Source organism: Xyrauchen texanus, chromosome 28 (genome assembly GCF_025860055.1).
Source record: "Xyrauchen texanus isolate HMW12.3.18 chromosome 28, RBS_HiC_50CHRs, whole genome shotgun sequence".
NCBI classification, from domain to species: domain Eukaryota; kingdom Metazoa; phylum Chordata; class Actinopteri; order Cypriniformes; family Catostomidae; genus Xyrauchen; species Xyrauchen texanus.
The window spans coordinates 8,836,129-8,855,661 of NC_068303.1; the positions used below are offsets into that span (position 1 = coordinate 8,836,129).

At 34.2% G+C, this 19,533-nt stretch overlaps 1 protein-coding gene across 9 annotated transcripts in view; it reads right to left on the minus strand.

Annotated features, from left to right (window-relative positions):
- The window catches only part of trdn (triadin), a 61,774-nt gene that overhangs the window by 726 nt on the left and 41,515 nt on the right, over positions 1 to 19,533 (minus strand). For 3 of the 9 annotated variants that reach the window (XM_052095994.1, XM_052095990.1, XM_052095989.1), the window contains 23 exons: positions 18,130 to 18,225; positions 17,300 to 17,326; positions 15,829 to 15,873; positions 15,607 to 15,666; positions 15,444 to 15,488; positions 13,452 to 13,508; positions 13,265 to 13,318; positions 13,106 to 13,153; positions 12,625 to 12,675; positions 12,482 to 12,529; positions 12,333 to 12,380; positions 12,129 to 12,176; positions 11,904 to 11,951; positions 11,660 to 11,686; positions 11,359 to 11,385; positions 11,077 to 11,124; positions 9,348 to 9,386; positions 8,718 to 8,771; positions 8,572 to 8,601; positions 8,063 to 8,101; positions 7,005 to 7,028; positions 5,097 to 5,141; positions 1 to 4,347 (listed from right to left, as the gene is read on the minus strand). The exon at positions 1 to 4,347 is cut by the window's left edge and continues 726 nt beyond it. In XM_052095994.1, coding sequence (XP_051951954.1) covers positions 4,178 to 4,347; positions 5,097 to 5,141; positions 7,005 to 7,028; positions 8,063 to 8,101; positions 8,572 to 8,601; positions 8,718 to 8,771; positions 9,348 to 9,386; positions 11,077 to 11,124; positions 11,359 to 11,385; positions 11,660 to 11,686; positions 11,904 to 11,951; positions 12,129 to 12,176; positions 12,333 to 12,380; positions 12,482 to 12,529; positions 12,625 to 12,675; positions 13,106 to 13,153; positions 13,265 to 13,318; positions 13,452 to 13,508; positions 15,444 to 15,488; positions 15,607 to 15,666; positions 15,829 to 15,873; positions 17,300 to 17,326; positions 18,130 to 18,225 — 1,178 coding nt within the window. In that variant the 3' untranslated portion in view covers positions 1 to 4,177. Of the gene's footprint in view, positions 4,352 to 5,096; positions 5,142 to 6,742; positions 6,782 to 7,004; positions 7,029 to 8,062; positions 8,102 to 8,571; positions 8,602 to 8,717; positions 8,772 to 9,347; positions 9,387 to 11,076; positions 11,125 to 11,358; positions 11,386 to 11,659; positions 11,687 to 11,903; positions 11,952 to 12,128; positions 12,177 to 12,332; positions 12,381 to 12,481; positions 12,530 to 12,624; positions 12,676 to 13,105; positions 13,154 to 13,264; positions 13,319 to 13,451; positions 13,509 to 15,443; positions 15,489 to 15,606; positions 15,667 to 15,828; positions 15,874 to 17,299; positions 17,327 to 18,129; positions 18,226 to 19,533 lie in introns of all 9 variants that reach the window. The other 6 variants (XM_052095997.1, XM_052095993.1, XM_052095992.1 and 3 more) reach the window with 6 other exon arrangements.

Here is a 19,533-nt window from a genome sequence, read left to right on the forward strand (position 1 = left end):
ATTTGTTTTGTTCATTCATAATTATTATTATTATACAGTAGGATTTTCCACACTGTACAGTTAACATCCTCTCTGCAGGAAACGTCATGCTGTAACTTCAAAGTGAGATCATTTATGTGGCCTACTTCTGTTTTCAAAGTCAGACAGTTACAGCAAACTGTCTCATGGTGTCCTCTTTACAGAGAAACAGACTTCTGATGCAAACACTGGACGTACAACATTATCCTGTCCTTTTTTGACCATATGTAGCCTGTATGCACAATCAGCACTCAAAATGCTGCCAACCGTTCAATCTTGTTCATGTTATTTAGATTTTTTTCCACTATGATAGATTATGGAAATACATTCAAGGACAAATTTAAGGTCTATCAATCCTTAAGTTAGAGATAATATATTTTGCCCAAAGTAAGTGTTCTTTAATAAGACAAAGTGTTTCTGGTTGAAATGGTCATAACTGCAATATTTGCACTATACAGAGCAAAATGTTACAGGAAAAAGATAATTCTGCTGTCTCCCTTGCCTTTGACATAGATAACATCTTAAAAATCACTGTTGGTCATAGAAATGTCAAATATTATACATCTCTCTTATTTTACTATCATATTTTACAGTGTAAATCCACACGCTGTTAGAGGACTTTCTAGAAGAATAGGGAAAACTATTGCACTGTTGACAAATACAGTAAAGCAGTGGTTCTCAACTGGTGGTCTCTCGTGTCATAGCTCTGTTCGGACAACAGGGAAAAAGCAATACTAAAATCCAACTGACCATATAATCTTATATAGTTAAGATAGCAAAATAAACAGGCTAAGCAACTTTTAAAAGGGAGGAAAAAACGTTTCCTACTAGTTTTGCTGTTGATGTCAAAGACCATGTGTCCAATTAAATATAAAAATATTTTGACTGAAATTTGCCTGGTAGAGCAAAAATGTAACAATTTGATTTATTGAGAATTCTGTAATGGTGGGGACATTTTTGCTAAATGATGTTATGTGGCTTTTATGTGGTATATCATGACAGTTCCGAAGTGAAATATCCACTTAGTGGTCTTAATAGCATTTTAAATGTTCTCCCAAATGAATGAGTTTTTAAAGGTTAATGCTCGAGTTGAAATCAACAAAACCTGCTTTCCGACCCTAAACTTTCAATCTAAACCCAACCGATTGTGTCACTGAAGCAAATGTGAGATGAAAAATGCAATTTCTAAAGCAACCTCGTCATTTTGTGGTGATGACACTTTCAGATCACGTGTCAAGTCACATGATCTTCAGGACTCTGAAGTCGCGGGTTCTATAAGTTGAGCTACCGCACAATTTTATCCACTCAAACAAGCTTGTACATGTTGTTGGTTATGTAATAAAAAATTATAATTTAATCTATCGCCTACCAAGTAATGCACTAGTAAAAGTGTTTAGATGTCATAAGATTGTGTGAGGAAAAGGTCGTAAAGAGTTTATGAACTGATAATCTGCCGTTTTACAATAAAATAATCACATTGATGTTTTAGTGCCTCTAGTGTTAATTTCCCAGGAAACTGCCGCAATAAATACCATGGGGGACAGCAAAAATAATTTAGCAAAATCTAACCGTACGTTCACACCAGAAGCGGCGAGAGCATCAAAATTCGCTCTGGCTGCCCTGCCTTCAATGCTCGAGGACGCTCATGGACGCTCTGAGGTAGTTGAAATAGGTGACAACGTTTCTTCAGAATGCTTTGTTTTGTGAACTATATTTACAGGGGCCGCAATTTAAACATCCAGACATGTCGACCATTTACTTTTTGCCGACCTATCACAAGTAGCGTATATCCTCATGAACTCTTTAAAATGTGAAAATAAGAAATCGCTCGATGGCAGAAAGTAATTAAAATTATAGTTGTTTGTTATCAAAATAAAATACATTTGTAATAATAACTGTGGTCTTGATTGTTTTATATCCCTGTAAGCAAACAGGGACAGATCATATATTACTGGGAAACCCGCCACGGCAATAATTTGTTTCTCCTCCATTTTATCTTCGGAACTAATGTTTGGTGGGAACCAAAGTTTACACTGTTGTGTTCTCGACTTCGCTAGAGTGGAGCACTTCTATATTCCGCCGAACCGCGTCACAGCTCATTACCACAATGTTGACTGCACTTGAACTTTCACCCACACCGCCCAAGACTCGCCGCCGAGAGACGCTGGCTGTCATTGAAAATGAATGACTTCCGGTCGATTTGACGCTCTCGCCGCCTCTGGTGTAAACGCACGGTAAGTATAGTAACAGGGACATTTTGCATGACATGCTCTCATCCTCAAAAATCATGAAAAAAACCTTTGCAAAGTAAAACAAAATGCGGTCTGACTACATTAAATATGGGTTCACATGCAGTGAATATAAACATGGTTTGTTCTGGCCATAATGCATTTTGTGCAATTAATTATTGGCTGCCGAGATCACGAAACCAATCAAATTCAAGAGCCATTTAAAAACCAATCTTATTATGTAGTCAATTTTAGACTTTAGAATTGTTGGACATGTGTAGGTCATGGTTATGACACATTTGTTTACTTTAGTACAATTAATGATTTTGGTACTTTTTAGTTCATAACTTGATGTCCAATGTAAAATATGGACCCTAAAGCAAAACCTGTTAAGAACCACTGCTGTAAGATAATGTATTTACAGTACATTTTAACTGTGCACAAGTATTATGAATGCATTGGCTTTACATGTAGAGAACACACAAATTCATACATGATTAAATACAGAAACCTCCCCATTTTATAAACCTAATAACAGTATTTTGCATGAGAAAGTGTTTTCAATTTACTAGAGATATACTCAATTAGTAAGAGTTATCAGTCAAGTAAAATTGAAAGATTTACATTATTCGGAGGCTGCAGACTTTATATGCCTCTAAATCTCATAATGTGTCTTCAATGTAAGCTCTTTCATTGTTTAAGGTTGAAATCGGATTTGGTTTCAAATGCCGTCCTCCTGTCTTCTATGCCCATGCATACAAATGGAGAGATCCCAGACCCTGATATAACCCAGACACGCTAAACATAATCTTATTACCAATGAGTGAAAGGAAATGGCCTGTGCCAAGTGATAGGCTAAGGACCTTAGTGAATGCATGTTGCCAGATTTCTCTTCCTAATGAGATTGTATTCTCTGACTGACATAGAAAAATAAATATCTGAATATTTAGAGCAATACTTAATTATTTACCAAGTTTTAAACTTTTTTCATGGCTGAGTAGTCTTATGTACAATAAGAAAAAACAGCAGCATCTTCCTTACAACAAATGTAAACAGATTATTTAAGATCTTGAATAAATAAACTAAATAAATGTGAATCTACCCAGTAACACAACATTTTTTGACAGGTGTTAACATATTATACTGTATATATTTCAAAATTTACATTAGAATTTAATTCGATTTTCCAGATGGAAATACTAATGCTTGCAAGGCAGAAAACTTTTTTATTTAAATTTGAGGTAAACTCAGGTTTCAGGTTTTGATTTGTGGTCAATTAAATTCTGCATTAGAACCCCTTTGCTGTTATCATGACACTCAGCAAGCATCGTGTTGGCTGTGCGTGAAACAAACAGAACACTACACCATCTTTGCAGTGTGTAAATGCGGTCATAGATTTTTAAATGGATGCAAGAAAGGAAGTCCAATCACAAAAAAATATGCATATTGTCCTAAGAAGACCAATATCAATTCATATGCAATTACTACAATAATGTCATCACTGTCAGTTTTCCAGAAGTAAATGAGAGCTCTTAAAACATCAATCTTACATTTCTGAAAATCTGAAATGATCTACAAAAAGTTTGAATGGAGTGGTTCGGGCTGAATTCATTGCAGACATTTAATAATTAGGTCTAGGAGTTTAGAACAAACCTAATACAGAATGTCTGAGCAAAATCAATACAATACTGCCTTACAAGCACTGTAATATAATTTGATGTAACAGCATATCATTTAACACACTTTTGCAAAAAAAAGTGTGATTATATTCAAAAGCTATTTATAAAGGAATAAAGAGTTTAGTGAAAGGATTGGATGGCTCCTTTGGTATTTTTAAAAGTCTAAAATCAGTGACTATTTAGGAGGATAGCTCTTGCGAGCCCAGCAGCACTGTATGCACCTGGCCAGGTTGGATGGGGTGTGTCAACCGGTTACTGGCCTGCTGCACGGGCTTTCTGCTGAAGTAAAGCAGCCCTCTGCTCCATCATGGCTCTCATCAGGTTAGGGTTAATGGCAGGGCTCATAGCAGAAGACATGGGCCGTAGTGGATACTGGCTGGATTTTGAACTCATTAAAACACACTGGAAGTATGGTATCTTGCCTGTAATACAAAGGGAGATTTTCAGTTCACCATACAATTGTGCAAACTGTTCTTGCTGAAATAAAAACACACACACAAAATGATACACAAAGTCTTATGTGATTCATGATGCCATTTATATAGACGTATGTAACAGTAGCTAGCTGGTAGATAGCTGTGCAGTGTGTAAAACATCACTACCCCGGCCTCAAGAGGCGTACTAGAGGCTGACGCTAGAGGCTGTAGCCTTTAGCCTCCTCGTTAACGTTTCCGCCTCCAATGCCAGAGACCCCGGTTTGAATCCCACTCGGATTGGGTGTGGCAGGACCGGTTACAGTGGTGCCATGACCCAGATGGGTGTGAGGTTAAGGGGGGTGAGTGTAACGGTAGCCAGCTGGTAGGTAGCTGTGCAGTGTGTAAAATCTCACTCCCCTGGCCTCAAGAGGCACACTAGTGACTGATGCTAGAGGCTGTAGCCTTTAGCCTCCTCATTAGCCTGCCTGCCTCCCATGCCGGAGTCCCCGGTTCGAATCCCACTCAGATTGGGTTGAGCAGGTCCGGTAACACTTAGACAGGCATGCATGCATATAAGCTTAATATTCCTGAACATCAATGGAGTATTATCAATCACTATATATATATATATACACGTGAACTACATCAAACTGTGAACCCATGAATAAAAATGATATCAAAGTATGTCCTCTTTTACAGTTGCTGGTTGTGGTTGTCACATTTCTATAATGCGCTGTAAAATTAAGTTTACTTACCTGTTTTTTTGCCCTCTGTGACATTTTCCTCAGCTTCCAGGTCTTCTAAGGAAGTTTGTTAGTAAGAGATACATACAATAAATTTTCACCTACTTCAACATACAATATACAGTGCTACAATCACACATTTTTAAAGTTTAAAGGGACTTTCAGGTAATTATAGAATATCTGTTAACATTAGGCCCAAGGAGGGAGAGGGATGACTTGAATTTTAAAGTAATGATGACCTTGAAAAATGAAAATGAGACTTAATAATAATAATATAAAATAAATTCACTTACAACCGGTAAATATTTCATGTCCACATTTGCAAGGGGAAAAAAATATGCTCAATACAATTACTTGAGCTATAGTATTAAGAAATATTCATTTTAAGATGTATCACAGGATGGTATAGAAACAAAACAAAGAAAAACACAGTCACTGACATACAATGGCTGACCATGTGCGGAAGCTAATTTGTGTTAACTAAGTTTAAAGTATGTGAGTTATTATAAATGCATGCACAGAGGATGTTCACAGTCAATCGGAGTGCTATGACACGGAAAACTTAATTGTTTTCAGCAAAGCAATTTATCACTGCATGTTGTATTACATTCTGAAGGAAGCAGAGAACAGACATAAAATGCAGTCTTTAACAAGCAAGACAAGCAAGCAAGCAGGTGTTATTATAGGAGAGTGACATAGGAGTTCACACATAGCCAACCAGACAGCAGCATTAGTGTATTAATATCTGAATGTAATTTGAAATATTACTAATTATGTTTAAAAATAGTTTACTCTTTCTATTTTCCATAGGAACAATAACCTCGAATAGTAACAACCAGGGTTGGGCACCTGGATTGTACCTCAATTTTGAATTTGAGCTAACAACCAGAATCCAGACTTGTAATTTGAATTTAAGGAAGTAGAATTCAAATGGAATGAAATTCAAATAAATGAATGTAACTACTGCAAGTTAAATTATAAACATGTTGTATAAAACATGTTGTAATATACTGTACACAACATATGGGGTATTTACAGAAACTTTAGAAGACAGTACATAGTTATCAATGGCTGAAACCACCTATAGATGTTTGTATGTAATTTATATATATATCATTGCTTTATCAATTTATGGTTAATTTATTAAGCAATGAAATAGCTATAAATGTCATACATTATATGGACCAGGGTGGAAGAACACTTAATTTCCCAGAATGCTCTAAATTACCCCAAACTTTAGTGGACCTTTTGTGGTTCTATTTGGCGAACTTAAAATCTGTTTTGATGGCTGTGATAGTTGTTTTGAAGGTATTGAACTTAGAGTTTAGAGGATAGAGGAATATGTCTCATCAGCTGAGTAAATCAGAGAATAAAATAAGGCATTTTAAGTCAAAACAATTGATCTAATCTTTTTTTTTTTATAATTAATTTTATTTATTAACACTGAATGAAAAATTTGTAAATTTATCTTATTATCATTCCAATTCAACGTCCGGGGGCCAATGAAATTTAAATTCCAACTCCTAAATTAAAAGGCAGCCAATTCTGAATTTTGCTCAACCCTGGTAACATGGTGTTTCATTTATTTTCAGTAATGAAAATAATTCTCAGATATTGAAAGGGTGATGTTAATTAATCTGGTGGATGGGAAATTGTACCTCATTGTCGCCTGCAAGTTTTTGAAGCTCTCCAAAGTTCTACAATGTCCAGGTATTTATGATTACTATGAATGCTTAGCACTGTATATCGAAATGAAGTCTGCTTACAAATGCATGCATTTGATTATTGCTTTTGACTTTTGAATAATTACATACAGCGCTATTATGAATCACACAAACTAAATTTAAACTCAACAAGCAGCTTAATGGAAACGTCACACCATACAGTTCTACACCACATGAATGTCAGAAAACAACTCACTTGCTGGTGCCTCAGCTGGTTTCTCTGAAGAAAGAATTTGGGTTAGAAAAGATTAATCTGAAAGTGATGGTGACATATTGGCCCTGTTCAAAACCTAATGAACTGCCTCGCTGCCTACATAGGCAGTTGCCTTCTAAGGCAACATTCAAACTGAAATGAAGGTTTGGTTACTTTTGAAATGTATTCCACTACAGATTACAGAATACATGCTGTAAAATGTAATTTGTAACATATTTCATTAGATTACTAAAGGTCAGTCATGTACTCTAAATACTTTGGTTTACTTCTTCAGCACTGGTAGATTTTTTCACTTGTTTTGACTATAAAAACTCTGTCAGTACAGTAAAACAAAATACACATGTTAAAAATAAACCTAAATATCTTATGCAATGTTGTTTCTAAAACAAGATAAATCTAATTGAACTTTTAAGGATTTTTAGAGATATTTACAGGAAAACAAAATTCTATGATCCTGCCTGGTATCATGTGCATGTATAATGCCTATAAATAGCATTTTAACTTAGCATAAAGCTGACAATTTACACAAGGTTTATTTCTATTTCTTCTGCTCCAAACTTTCTTAAAAGAAAGTTTCTCTTTCTTGCTCGTATGAATGTAACACATCATAAGAAAGTGTTTCACTGCTGTTCAAATGCACTTTGGATCGCATCATTTATATGTATAAATGTTTTCCATCTGAGAGGACTAAATATAAAATGAAACAAATGACAATAAAATGCAAAGTTATCTCTTCAGTAATCAAAATACTTTTTGAATGTAACTGTATTCTAATAACCAATTATTTAAATTGTAACTGTAGTGGAATATATATTTTTTTAACATATTTTAAATATGTATTCCCATTACATGTATTCTGTTACTCCCCAACCTTGCTAAAATGAAACACTTTTCATTGACAGCACCTCCGGATGCCACACAAATATTATTCAACATAGGAGACTCAGCTCTGGAGTTTGATGTTAGCATGTTGCTAAGCTAACAATGCAATACTCTTAAGCATAAACATTTTGCACATAAAACGATGGTCTACTTCATACCTTCTTCAGCCGTTTTCTCATCAGCTGGAACAGGTGTTTCTAAAGGTGAAGGAGAATAGTGCTTGTCATATTACTTATGCTCTTTCTAATCTCCGTTGCATTCACATTTACAGAGTCTGACACTTCTGTAATTGCACCTCAACTGTGCATGCAAAACCCTATAATCAAGTTTTATGTGTCATAAACACATGATTAGTTATGTAATTACAGAATTATGGAGCAGTGCATGACACTCCAGGTACAATCCTTTCAAACTGTTGTCATGAAAATAGAGACATTCTTTCATGACAGATCACATTTTCTTGTGCCAGCTGGAGTCTTGTATGGACTGTTTTCAGTTTGAATGCACCTTATAGTCATCTATGAAGTAAATGTTATTTTATGAGAACAAAGTCAGCATGTATTGGTGTGCACAACTTAATATAAAAACTCAATATCCTCAATAATTTGTCATGCAGAACTATTACAAATATGATTTCATGCAGTGAACTGTCCAAACTAAAATGTACCTTCAACAGATTCCGTTTTAGTTTTGGTATCTGTAGAAATCACAGACATTTGTGAGATTGCTTTCTATTTTGTTTTCTTTTTGGATACTTAAAGACTTAAATAGGCCTTTATATAATGCAATGTTAAAATAGTAATTAAAACTTACCAGTAACTTTAATTGCTTGTTTGGTTTTTGGTGTCAATGCAGCCTTCTTCTTGACTAATGATCCAGTATACAACAGAAAGCAATTTTACAGTCAGCAATTATTCTTTTCTTATAGTCATGTTTGTCGATTACAGTAAACAAGAATGGCTAGCCCTTGCAGTATTTGACATGTTGGCCCTTACAGGACGTCAATGAACTAAAGTTAAAAGCACGTAAATATTGCATACTAATTTCCTGTCAGCAAGTTGAGAAGCTTTGCAATCCATAAATCCATACAGTACATAAGGAATCTAAAATGTAGTGACTTATCACTCATGATGGGCTAAGATCATTAATTAGATTGAAATGTTTGTTTTATGATCGTTGATTGAAATCTCTTTCCTCCCATTCTGAGGATGCAAGCCCTGTCTAGAAAAAAAGTGTCTTAAGCATATTCATGGCAAGACCACCAGTGCTTAATACTGTATTTCTTATTGTATTCTACATTTGTGTTCTCTTTTTTAGATGAGATCTATTTGCTGAAAATCTATTTGAACATCTGTTCAAATCCCTAACCATAAGTATGAGCAATATTTATGCGTGTCTTATAATCTTATGCAGTATATTGAAATATATGAAATAATAACCTACCTTCTGCAATGGGCTTCACTGCCTTTACAAATGTCTCCTCTTCCCATGTAGAGACAAAAAATAAAGTAAACTTATTGTATGTAAAGAAATAATAAAATAAATAGCAGGTACTTTATTCTTTTCCATATTAAACATAAATTCAACAGCAGAGATTTAAAAGGCAGCAGTGCAATGTCACACAAAACTAGTTCTACTCTCTAAAGGATACATTGTTTGCTTCAGTTGTCTTTGATGTGCCTTGTATGTCACCTAAACAACACACAGTCTTTGCTTATGCATTCCTCCATATCTATACCTCATATCTTATAGTAACAACAAACAAAATGTTTCATGAGACTGACTTTCATCTAAAATTTAGATGCATCACTGCAGTGGCATCAGATAAAATTAAATGTCAAGTGGAAAGTGGCATTTGTGAGCAACTGATAACCAAAGGTAGAGGTGGATTTAAATTCAACCAAGGGTTAAACTAATAGTACAGATCATTAAATGTACTCCCAAGAAAAAATCTGATGCAAAATAGTATATGTCCTGCATTTAAACCAACATTTTGTGACATTGCCATGGGGCTGCTGTGTGATATATCATCCAGTGTGGTATTTATAGCTTTAACCACCCAGTTTAGGATACAACTGAACCCATTTCAAGATGACCTGCAAATTGTATCTCTGACTTTGTCTGAAAACATATAATGAACTAGTAATGTGTTTATTCAGACTCTGGGTTTAAGAGAGCCCTTTTCTGCTCATCTGAAAAGGCCACATGTGAAAATGACCAGGCTGTCAGTATTGCAGGAAATAGTACAAAAGAATAAAAAGAGGATAATATCTTTCTTACATAACTTTAAGCTTTTTCATAAGCATTTTCTTCCCACAGGAGTAATGTTTTTAGATGTGCACCAAAGGTTATTTGGTTCAGCGACTTTTTGCTGGAAGCGGCGGTTGTATATTTCTGTATATTTATATAAAGTCTTGTATGTATGGAATTTGTTGTTGTATTGCTTTTATACAACAGTTCAATAAACAAGAAGTTAATATTGAGGTGTTAAAGTGATAGTTCACCCAAAAATGAAAATTCTCTTATCATTTACTCACCCTCATGCATCCCAGATGTGTATGACTTTCTATCTTCTGCTGAACACAAGATTTTTAGAAGAATATCTCAGCTCTGTAGGTCCAAGGTACAATGCAAGTGAATGGGTACCAAAAAGTACCCATTTGAAGTAAAAGTAATCCATTTGACTCCAGTGCTTACATCCATGTCTTCAGAAGCGATATGATGAGTGTGTGTGAGAAAAAGATAAATATTTAATAAATATTTATTTTGTTTATTTTTCGAGCATATCACCACCTACTGGGCAGGGAGGAAAACGTATAGTTAGAAAGGACTGAAATATTGATCCGTTTCTCACCACACCTATTATATCACTTCTGAAAACATGGATTTAACCCCTGGAGTCTTAGGGGTTACTTTTATGCTGCCTTTCTGTGCTTTTTTGAGCTTCAGAATTTTGGTACCCATTCACTCGCATTGTGAGGACCTACAGATTTTTTCTAAAAATCTTAATTTGCATTTAGCAGAAAAGAAGTCACACATCTGGCATGGCATGAGGGTGAGTAAATGATGAGAGAATTTTCATCTCTAACATTTCTGATTACATTTGGCCAGTTAGGTTATATATTTGTTTTCTCTATTGATATATATATATATATGGTGCATGTAAACCTACCTTTGCGTTTTGTTGTTGCTACTTCTCCCTTCTTTGCTGCTGCAGACTCTGGTTGGGGTGGGAGGGGGGTAAAGAATAATTATTTATGAATTAAAATGTCATATTGCCACATAACCAGATTGGTGGTAATTGTGCTCAGGACTTCAAAAGAAAAGTAACCAATAAATAAGCATGATATCAGTTGGAGTTGACAACTTTCTATTTGATTAAAAAGGCTCCACTTTACTTAACAGGTAACACAACTGAGTCTCAAAGAAATAATTATTCCTACTGGTACCTTACCTTTCTTTGCAGTTGGTGACTTTGTTTCTGTGGTTTTCCAAAAAAAAAAAAAAACAATTACAACAAATTTTTGGACATATAATTAGGATTTTTTTTAATATATTGTCAATATAAATGTTATATTGCCACACAACCAGATTGGTGGTAATTGTGCTCAGGACTTCAAAAGAAAAGTAAACTATAAACAAGCATGACATCAGTTGGAGTTGACTACTTTCTATTTGATAAAAAAGGCTCCACTTTACTGAACAGGTAACACAACTGAATCTCAAAGAAATAATTATTCCTACTGGTACTTTACCTTTCCTTGCAGTTGGTGACTTCGTTTCTGTGGTTTTCCACCAAAAAAATGTGTTGACATATAATTATGATTTTTTAATATATTGTCAATATAATTGTTATATTGACAAATAATTATGATTATGAAGATGTTGATAAATATATGTATTAAAATAATATATAATACATAAATACATATTTGATAATACAACATTCTAATTAGTTCTTCTGTATATTGATAAATAATATCCAATAATAAAATGTACCTTTCTTAGCAGAGGTAGGTTTTGCCATCCCTTTGGTGATCACTCTTTCTGTAAAAGAGGAAATTATTAAGCTCATTAATATACAAATACAGCTAAGTTAGTTCCTGAACCGTAATTACCTGTCCTTTTAGACTTCTCTTTTACAGACGTTGGCTCTTAGGCATAAATATTTTGTTTGAAAATAGATCTTAACTTGAAATGTAGACATTTTTCTATTGTCATTACCTTTCTTTGCAGCCAAAGGTTTTACTTTGTCTTTAGTTACAGCAGGTTCTACATACAAAAATGTACATAAATACACATACATAAAACACTATTGTGTTATAATAAGGGCAAACAATGCAAACATCATGCCTTAATCACAATGAACATAATTCATGCAATTTGGACTTAAATATTCCCCTTATGTTTTTTATAATGTGCTCTCACCCTTCTTCACACTTGCTGATTTGGCTTTTTCTTTTGGTGCAGTTGGTTCTGAAATTACAAGTCAGAGGTTTTTACTCACCTCAGGTCTGGTAATGAAACTTGAAAAAGCAAGCTTTTACTGCAGTCAGCAACTGACATTCCTTTAGTACCTTTCCTTTTTGTGGTTTCTTTTGGCTTTGCTTTAGCAGCTTCAGGTTCTTAAGCAAAGATAACATTATATAGTCAGTTCTTTTGGGAAGGACAAATGTTTATCAGATAGAATCTATGCTCAAATATATTTGAAGATCAACACCTTTCAGTATAGTAGGAGCTTGAAAAGTTGTTAAATAAGGAACCTCTGATTCTGAAAAACACATAGGAAAAAGTCTTTGTAAAACACATTGTAGTGTTGTGAAGAACTTGTGATGTTACAAAATTGAACAGGAGAAACATGACCAGGAAGAATGGAGGGGTCAAACAAGCATGAAAAGCTATAGATAGAAAGGCAACCCATGACCACATGCACTTATCGCCAGATGGTGTCCCAACTGCACTTACACTGAAAGAAATTAAATTCAATGTTTTATTTTTTTTTTTTGCATCAACTCACATTGTGTTCTACATCATTCTGTGTAATCAGTAAAATGTATAATGAAGCACAGAACAAACTTTGATAGTACAGCTTTTAGTGTTTAGTAGCACCTTAAATTTACATAAATGTTAGTATTAACATGACTGACAGTTAATGACCAGAGTTAATGATATTGAATTATTATTATTATTTTTTTAAATACCTGGAATAGCTGATGGCGGTAATGGACTGCTTGTAACTATATGATGCACTGTAACACAAATGATACGTTTTATAATATATTGCAGAGTGTAAAAATAACTTTTATCCTAAAGTACATGATGGAAGTTTTTTTGTAATTGGACATGACTGCATTACTCACCATACCAGCCAGGTGGCGCTGGACAATACACAGGTGTTGGACGGCACATTGGAACTAGTTTATGAAGTCGGGGAAAAGATTAAGTGGTTTCAATCACTCTAGATTTGATTTAATTGTTACTGCTTTTTCAAATTATGTAAAATGTATAAGCGTAATATTAGAAAGTCACGTGACTATTTGCACTCACGATCTAGCATAGGGGCTGGTGCAGCCAATTCTTGAACTTCCTCAGCGGCTGCAGATCCTGTTATTAGGGAAAATAAGAGCAATTCTGTTACATTGATGGTGACATTTAATGACATTTTAAAATCTACAATCAAATTAAAGCTGAAGTGTGTAATTTGTTTCATGTTAAATACTTTCTCCTATGATATGACAGCCTAATATGCTGAGACAAATATAAGAAAACCATTTGGAAGTTGATTTAAACCGATAAGTATAGACATTTGCCCTGTGGCTGAACACTGCGCTCTGCTTGCGCATCATGACAAGCGCTACACAGTAACAAAGTAACCTATGGCGTGAGTTTGGGGCGGGGCTATCTGTTTGAGCTGTCAATGGAAGATGTAAAGAGTGTTCCAGAAACCTGTTTGAAACCAATACATTGTTGGAAATCCTTTGCTTTATTTTATTTATACACGGGAGGCTAGCGTCACAGAAATCACACACTTTAGCTTCAGAGCAAAGTTAAAGGTGCTGTACGCAATATTTTATGAAATAGTATGCTTAATATGTCCCTTCTCTCTGAAATAAAATTAGTACCCTACGATATCTCACTAGCCTCTGTAACAGCACTTAACTGTGTAAACGGTAAACATTTAATCAGCCAGTCAGAAGACTTTGATGTGCTTTTTGTCTGTCAGTCATTTAGCATGTTCTCAAAGGGTGCTGAAATTGTGCATCATCGTTTCCTTTCCTCTTTTCTTAGCTCCATCCTCTTAGGATATTAATAAAGGATGAAAGAAAAGGAAACGAAGACGGAGGCATCAAAGCAAGATGTACTTGTATTTAATTAAATGTCCTGCTCGCTCACGCTCACGCTTCACTTCAGAGCGTGTTTTGGCGCAGCTGCAGTACCTCGGCATGCTTGCCGTTATGATATTGAAATTTTATTTATTAATATATTCATAATAAATTCATTTAATTCAAGATGTACTGTTAAAGTATGTGACAATTATGGTTTATTTTAAATGTAAAGGTGAAACTTGAATTAAAACTACTGTGCCAGATGTAAAAGTGTAGGGGAATTTAAGCTTGCGTCAGGTGCTTCAACCAAAAGGTCTTTGGCATATGATGCTTCCTCGCTCAAGCGTCCTCGGTAGACTTCCTCTGTCCTCGACCTTCGCCTCCTCACGGTGCATTTAGAGAATTGATATGTTCTAAATAATGGCGGTCTTTGATCGGTTTCCGGGTCACAGGCTCGAGGACGCTTGAGCGAGGAAATAAGAATGCACAATTTAAGAAATGAGAAGCACCCAAATTATAGTAGTTTAAGTGGAACATTCAGGTTTAAAGGTGCAGGTTTAAAGTATAAAGTTTTACTCCAAAAGAACGGAATCGTCATTTTGAAACATATGTATACAATCATGAATACTCATAAGAGATGAGGACTGGATTCAGGTCAGTAACCTTATAAAAGCTGTTTAAATCTACATGGAGAGGGTTCGCACATGGGGGCAGCCATGTTAGGATCACATGACCAGCCTAACACATTTGGCTTCATCTAGGTAACAGCCCTGTTATTGGACACTTTCATTCATAGAATAAATTAATCACTGCTGACTGTGAGTAGTGAATTTATACAATGGCAACTGTAACTGAAAACTATTGATTATGAATGATGCTGCATCCATGCCACTAGGTGTCACTGTTAGTCCAAATGGCACTGACAAAAAAGTTACTGAGTGCACCTTTAATGTCATATTCAGACTCATAAAAGTTATGAAAGCTGAGATCGCTATTTTGCTACTGTTTTGTGACAATTGTGAGAAGATGCTCTACAGTTCGGTTTCATATATATATATATATATATATATATATATATATATATATATATATATATATATATATATATATTGGTGTTTTGGAAAGAGGTGTCTAATTTAATGGCTCGGTCTCTTGGAAGTTGCAGAACTAATAAAGTCGCCTATATAGCACCTTTAAGATCAGGTAAATTTACTTCTCTTTTTGGGGATGTCGACAGTCAATGCCTTTGCTCTTTTTGCTGTGGACCAGAGAGGAAAAAAATATGTTTACCTTTTAAGTCTGTCACATTTTTCAGGTGATGGTGATAACATGCATGAACTTAAAACATTGTGCTCAATACAGAGAAATGCTTTTACCTTTCTTTGCTTTTTCTTGTCTTGTTCTTATTGGAGCCTCTTTTTCTGTTGGAAAAATGTCTGGGAGTTGGTGAAATTGAAAACAAAAATGAATGGCTTAGTGCAATTTTTTTCCACAAACAACTCCCATAGCTATATTCAATATAGGTCTACTTTATTATTATTTTGAGCTGCTTGAATAATAATAACACTGAAGATGCAGAGAGCTGAAGGCATCGACACCTTTTCTCTGTTTAAGCAGGGGCTCCCTTCTCTTGATCTCAGCATCTGGAAATGACAAAAATATTTATCAGGTCTATAATTAATCCCCAGACCAGAACTTTCATCAATGTTGCATGCATGAAAAAAAAAAACTCAATAAATTAACATTGAGATTCTTTTCTTACCGTATTAGAAAGATTTTCTTGTTCTAAGCATAAATCTAACAAAATTTAATGACATTTATTTGAATTATTTTAAAGAAAATATATATCTGCAAATGGGATAAATAAACATAATGCATGACATATTCTCTTAAAATAAGTCTAATCATCTTGCACAGTTTTGCATATCAAGTAAACAAGAACTAAATGCTGATTAAGGAAAATGATTTGTTATGCAGCGAGTAAGCCATTAAAACCCAGCAGGATTTGCTGAAAATAGATTTTTGTTTTTTACTGAACATGAGTGAAATACTGTCATATTCAGAACTTAGTAACATTACTATCTGATACAGACACAGCGTACATGTATTGCCTAAAGAAGAACATTGGCATCTTTTAATTGTTACATAATGCTTTGCTTTTTAATATTTTATGGCTTCGCTGATTAGACCCTTTGGGCATTTTGCTTGTATGATAGAACATAATGATCTTTTAAAACATACATAAGAAATGATTTAACAATACATTAGTCTAACAGTTATGCTCAAACTACTTATAATTGCTTCTAAACTTTTGCATTGGCTTGTAGAACTGCACAATTTCTGCTAAAGCAAGCGCTTTGCAGTAGAGACAGCTGCCTTGAACTAAACCAGCTTTTATTAAACAAAAAATACATCACATACTTCTGCGCTCAAGGTTGAATTTTAGCTGCATGAATCAGGCCAAACAGATTACATTAGAGTTTAATTTATAATGTATAAATGTTTATTTGTATACTTTTAAAGACAACCTTTGCTACATTCATTTTTACCCATTAAAGATATCCATGCAATACCTTTTAGAAATGCAATTACATACATGTAGTATACCTCCTCCCTTACAAATTGAGAGAAAAAGATCTGTCTGATCTGTCATTAGATCTGTCTGATCTAATGTGTATGCACCAGGGGGCACTATTGTGTTAGTCAAAGGTATTGTCGTTGTGAGAATAAATTATTATTATTTTTTTTTTTACTGCTATAAGAACTACTGTAATGTCCTCTTAAACAGATTACACTATTTAAGGTAATAGATGAGAACAAAGCTACAGCGTGTCCTATCTGCATTCATTTACAAGTGCAATTTGGAAATTATACATCACTGTATAATTTCTCCCACCTCTGTTGATAGTTTCTCTCACTGTTTTATAATGCAAATCTCAACGGATCATGATCCTGGATAAGAAAATACTCAAAAAATAAGTATTTTCAAAGGATCTATTGTTAACATTTTGTACCTTTCACAAATTTTATTATAAAAAAAATTATTATTTCTTGAATTAAGTCTTGTACCTCTTTTCTTCACTTTACCAGGTTCAGCTAGAAGAATAAAAGGAACAGTTAAATTATTGACATTCACTGACATGTAATGAATGTCTTTAATTAGTTAATCCACTAAGTGGCAACTCTCAGTGAACAAATTTGTCTACTTAATAAAATAAATGTCTTCCACATACTGAGAATACCTGACTACACTTCAGCCAACAATAGAATACAAACATGGCTTTACTTAGTATCTCATTAGTGCCAAAATTATGGCTTATGGACAAAAATCCATCTGGCAGCACAGCCTGATTTTAATATACCATCCTGTAATACACCCCATTTTATCATAAAATAAATAGTGTTTAGTAGAAAACAACATAATAAACGTTTACAACAATGAGTTGGGCCAAAATGAATGCCCTAGCCATTCAACTACCTATTCAAATATGCAGATGCTGAGATAATATATAGAGATGCTATACAGATGCTATAGTTTACCACCAACACATGTTCAATTGTCATTCATGCTTATGCAAATACATTTAAATGCAAAAACGTGTTATAGCTGCACACCATTCACAAAGCATAGTTATGTCTGTAAATGTAGACATGCAGTTCTGTTTTTAACATGTGCAAAAATGAAATACCTCCGGGTCATATGTGTTTGCATGAAAAGCTCATGATTATTGTTAGAGAATAATCTACTGAGAGATTGACATTCATGTAACAGATCATTGACACAATGTGATTTGCTATTGAATTGTTCAGTTATGCAGAAAACTATGGAAATATGCTCAGGCTTTTTATTAACCAGCATGCATAATATTGACCTTGCAAGTCAATACAAAGAAAAATACCTTTGTCTTCCTTAGGTTTAGTGTCTTGGGCTTTTTGAGGCTCTTTGGGTATTTGCGAATGCATACAAGGACAGGTAGAGGGCTCTTTTTGTTTGTCTGAATACAAACAAATGCAAAATAGTGAGTGTCATTGCAGACAAGGGGGATTCCATTTTTTTGTCAACAATTTCAGAAGTCTTTGTGGTTTTTATGTGTCCTTTTGCAAGCAAGTACAATTTTACAAAAACAAATGTGAAATGCTTTTAATTGAAACAAACTCAACCAATCAGATAGCTACAAAACAATTATTTAAGATGTAAATGCACATTTTAAACTATTTTAAATTAAATAGGCTCTATTAAAAAAACACCATATTATGAAAGGTGCATAAAATTAGCCTTATTTAAATCAACAGAGGATGATAAAGATCACATTGGCTGATGAACATAAGATGATAAATGAACATAAGAGATAAATGTTCAGTCTAATGCAGCTTAATGCAGCTATTGATATAATTATCAATAGCCAGTCTTTACATGCATGAATCAAAATGTTTTTACAGAAAAACAAATGTTGAAAGTGGTTGCAGTAAATCACCGGATACAAATATGACACCTTCATGATAAGTTTGCATTGCTGAAATTTGTCAGAATTAATGTGACACTTTTTGATTAAATGCCACTCCACCAGTAAAAAGATTAGATTATTACAACAAAAAAGAAGGCTAAAAATAAAAAACAGGTTGACAACCCTGCCAACAAACTGAGATTAACAATAATGACATATCTGAGGAGAATACAGACTGAGGAGTGGAGAAATGCTTAAGATGCTGCGACAGCACTTTTTTTTTTTTTTATTTATATTGAAATTCAAATTGTGCAGCTAACATGCTTTCAGATAATTACAGGAAGGTGTTGTTTGAAATGCCTTTAACCTAAAATGCTAATGTCATTTTTGATATCAGTCAACCCAGCAACTTAGAGCAAGATCTGTGTTATTAAAACAGCATACAATCCTTCTTCCTTTGTTTTACAGTGACCTTTGTTGGAATAGTTTATTAGCTAATAAAAAGCATTTATGCTCTCCTGATTAACATCAGCAGGGGCAGGGAGGGAGAGAATAAAAGATGGAACATGATATAATGGCTTTGACTTTTCCTTGCTCTGCTGCTGAAACGTGATATAGCCAATTCTAACCAGATGAGTTTATAAAAAAAAAGAAAAAAGGAAAACTTTTGTACACTTAAAATATGCTTTTCATTCCTTGTCAAAGCCAGTCCCTGGCTCAAAATGTTGATTTTATTTATTTATTTAATTAATTATTAAACTGGTGAAAGAAAAATAAATGATGATGAAAGCCAAACTATTAAATGCCATGGTTCAAGATATAGTGAGTAAAACTTCGTTTTGTAGAAGGAGGTACAAA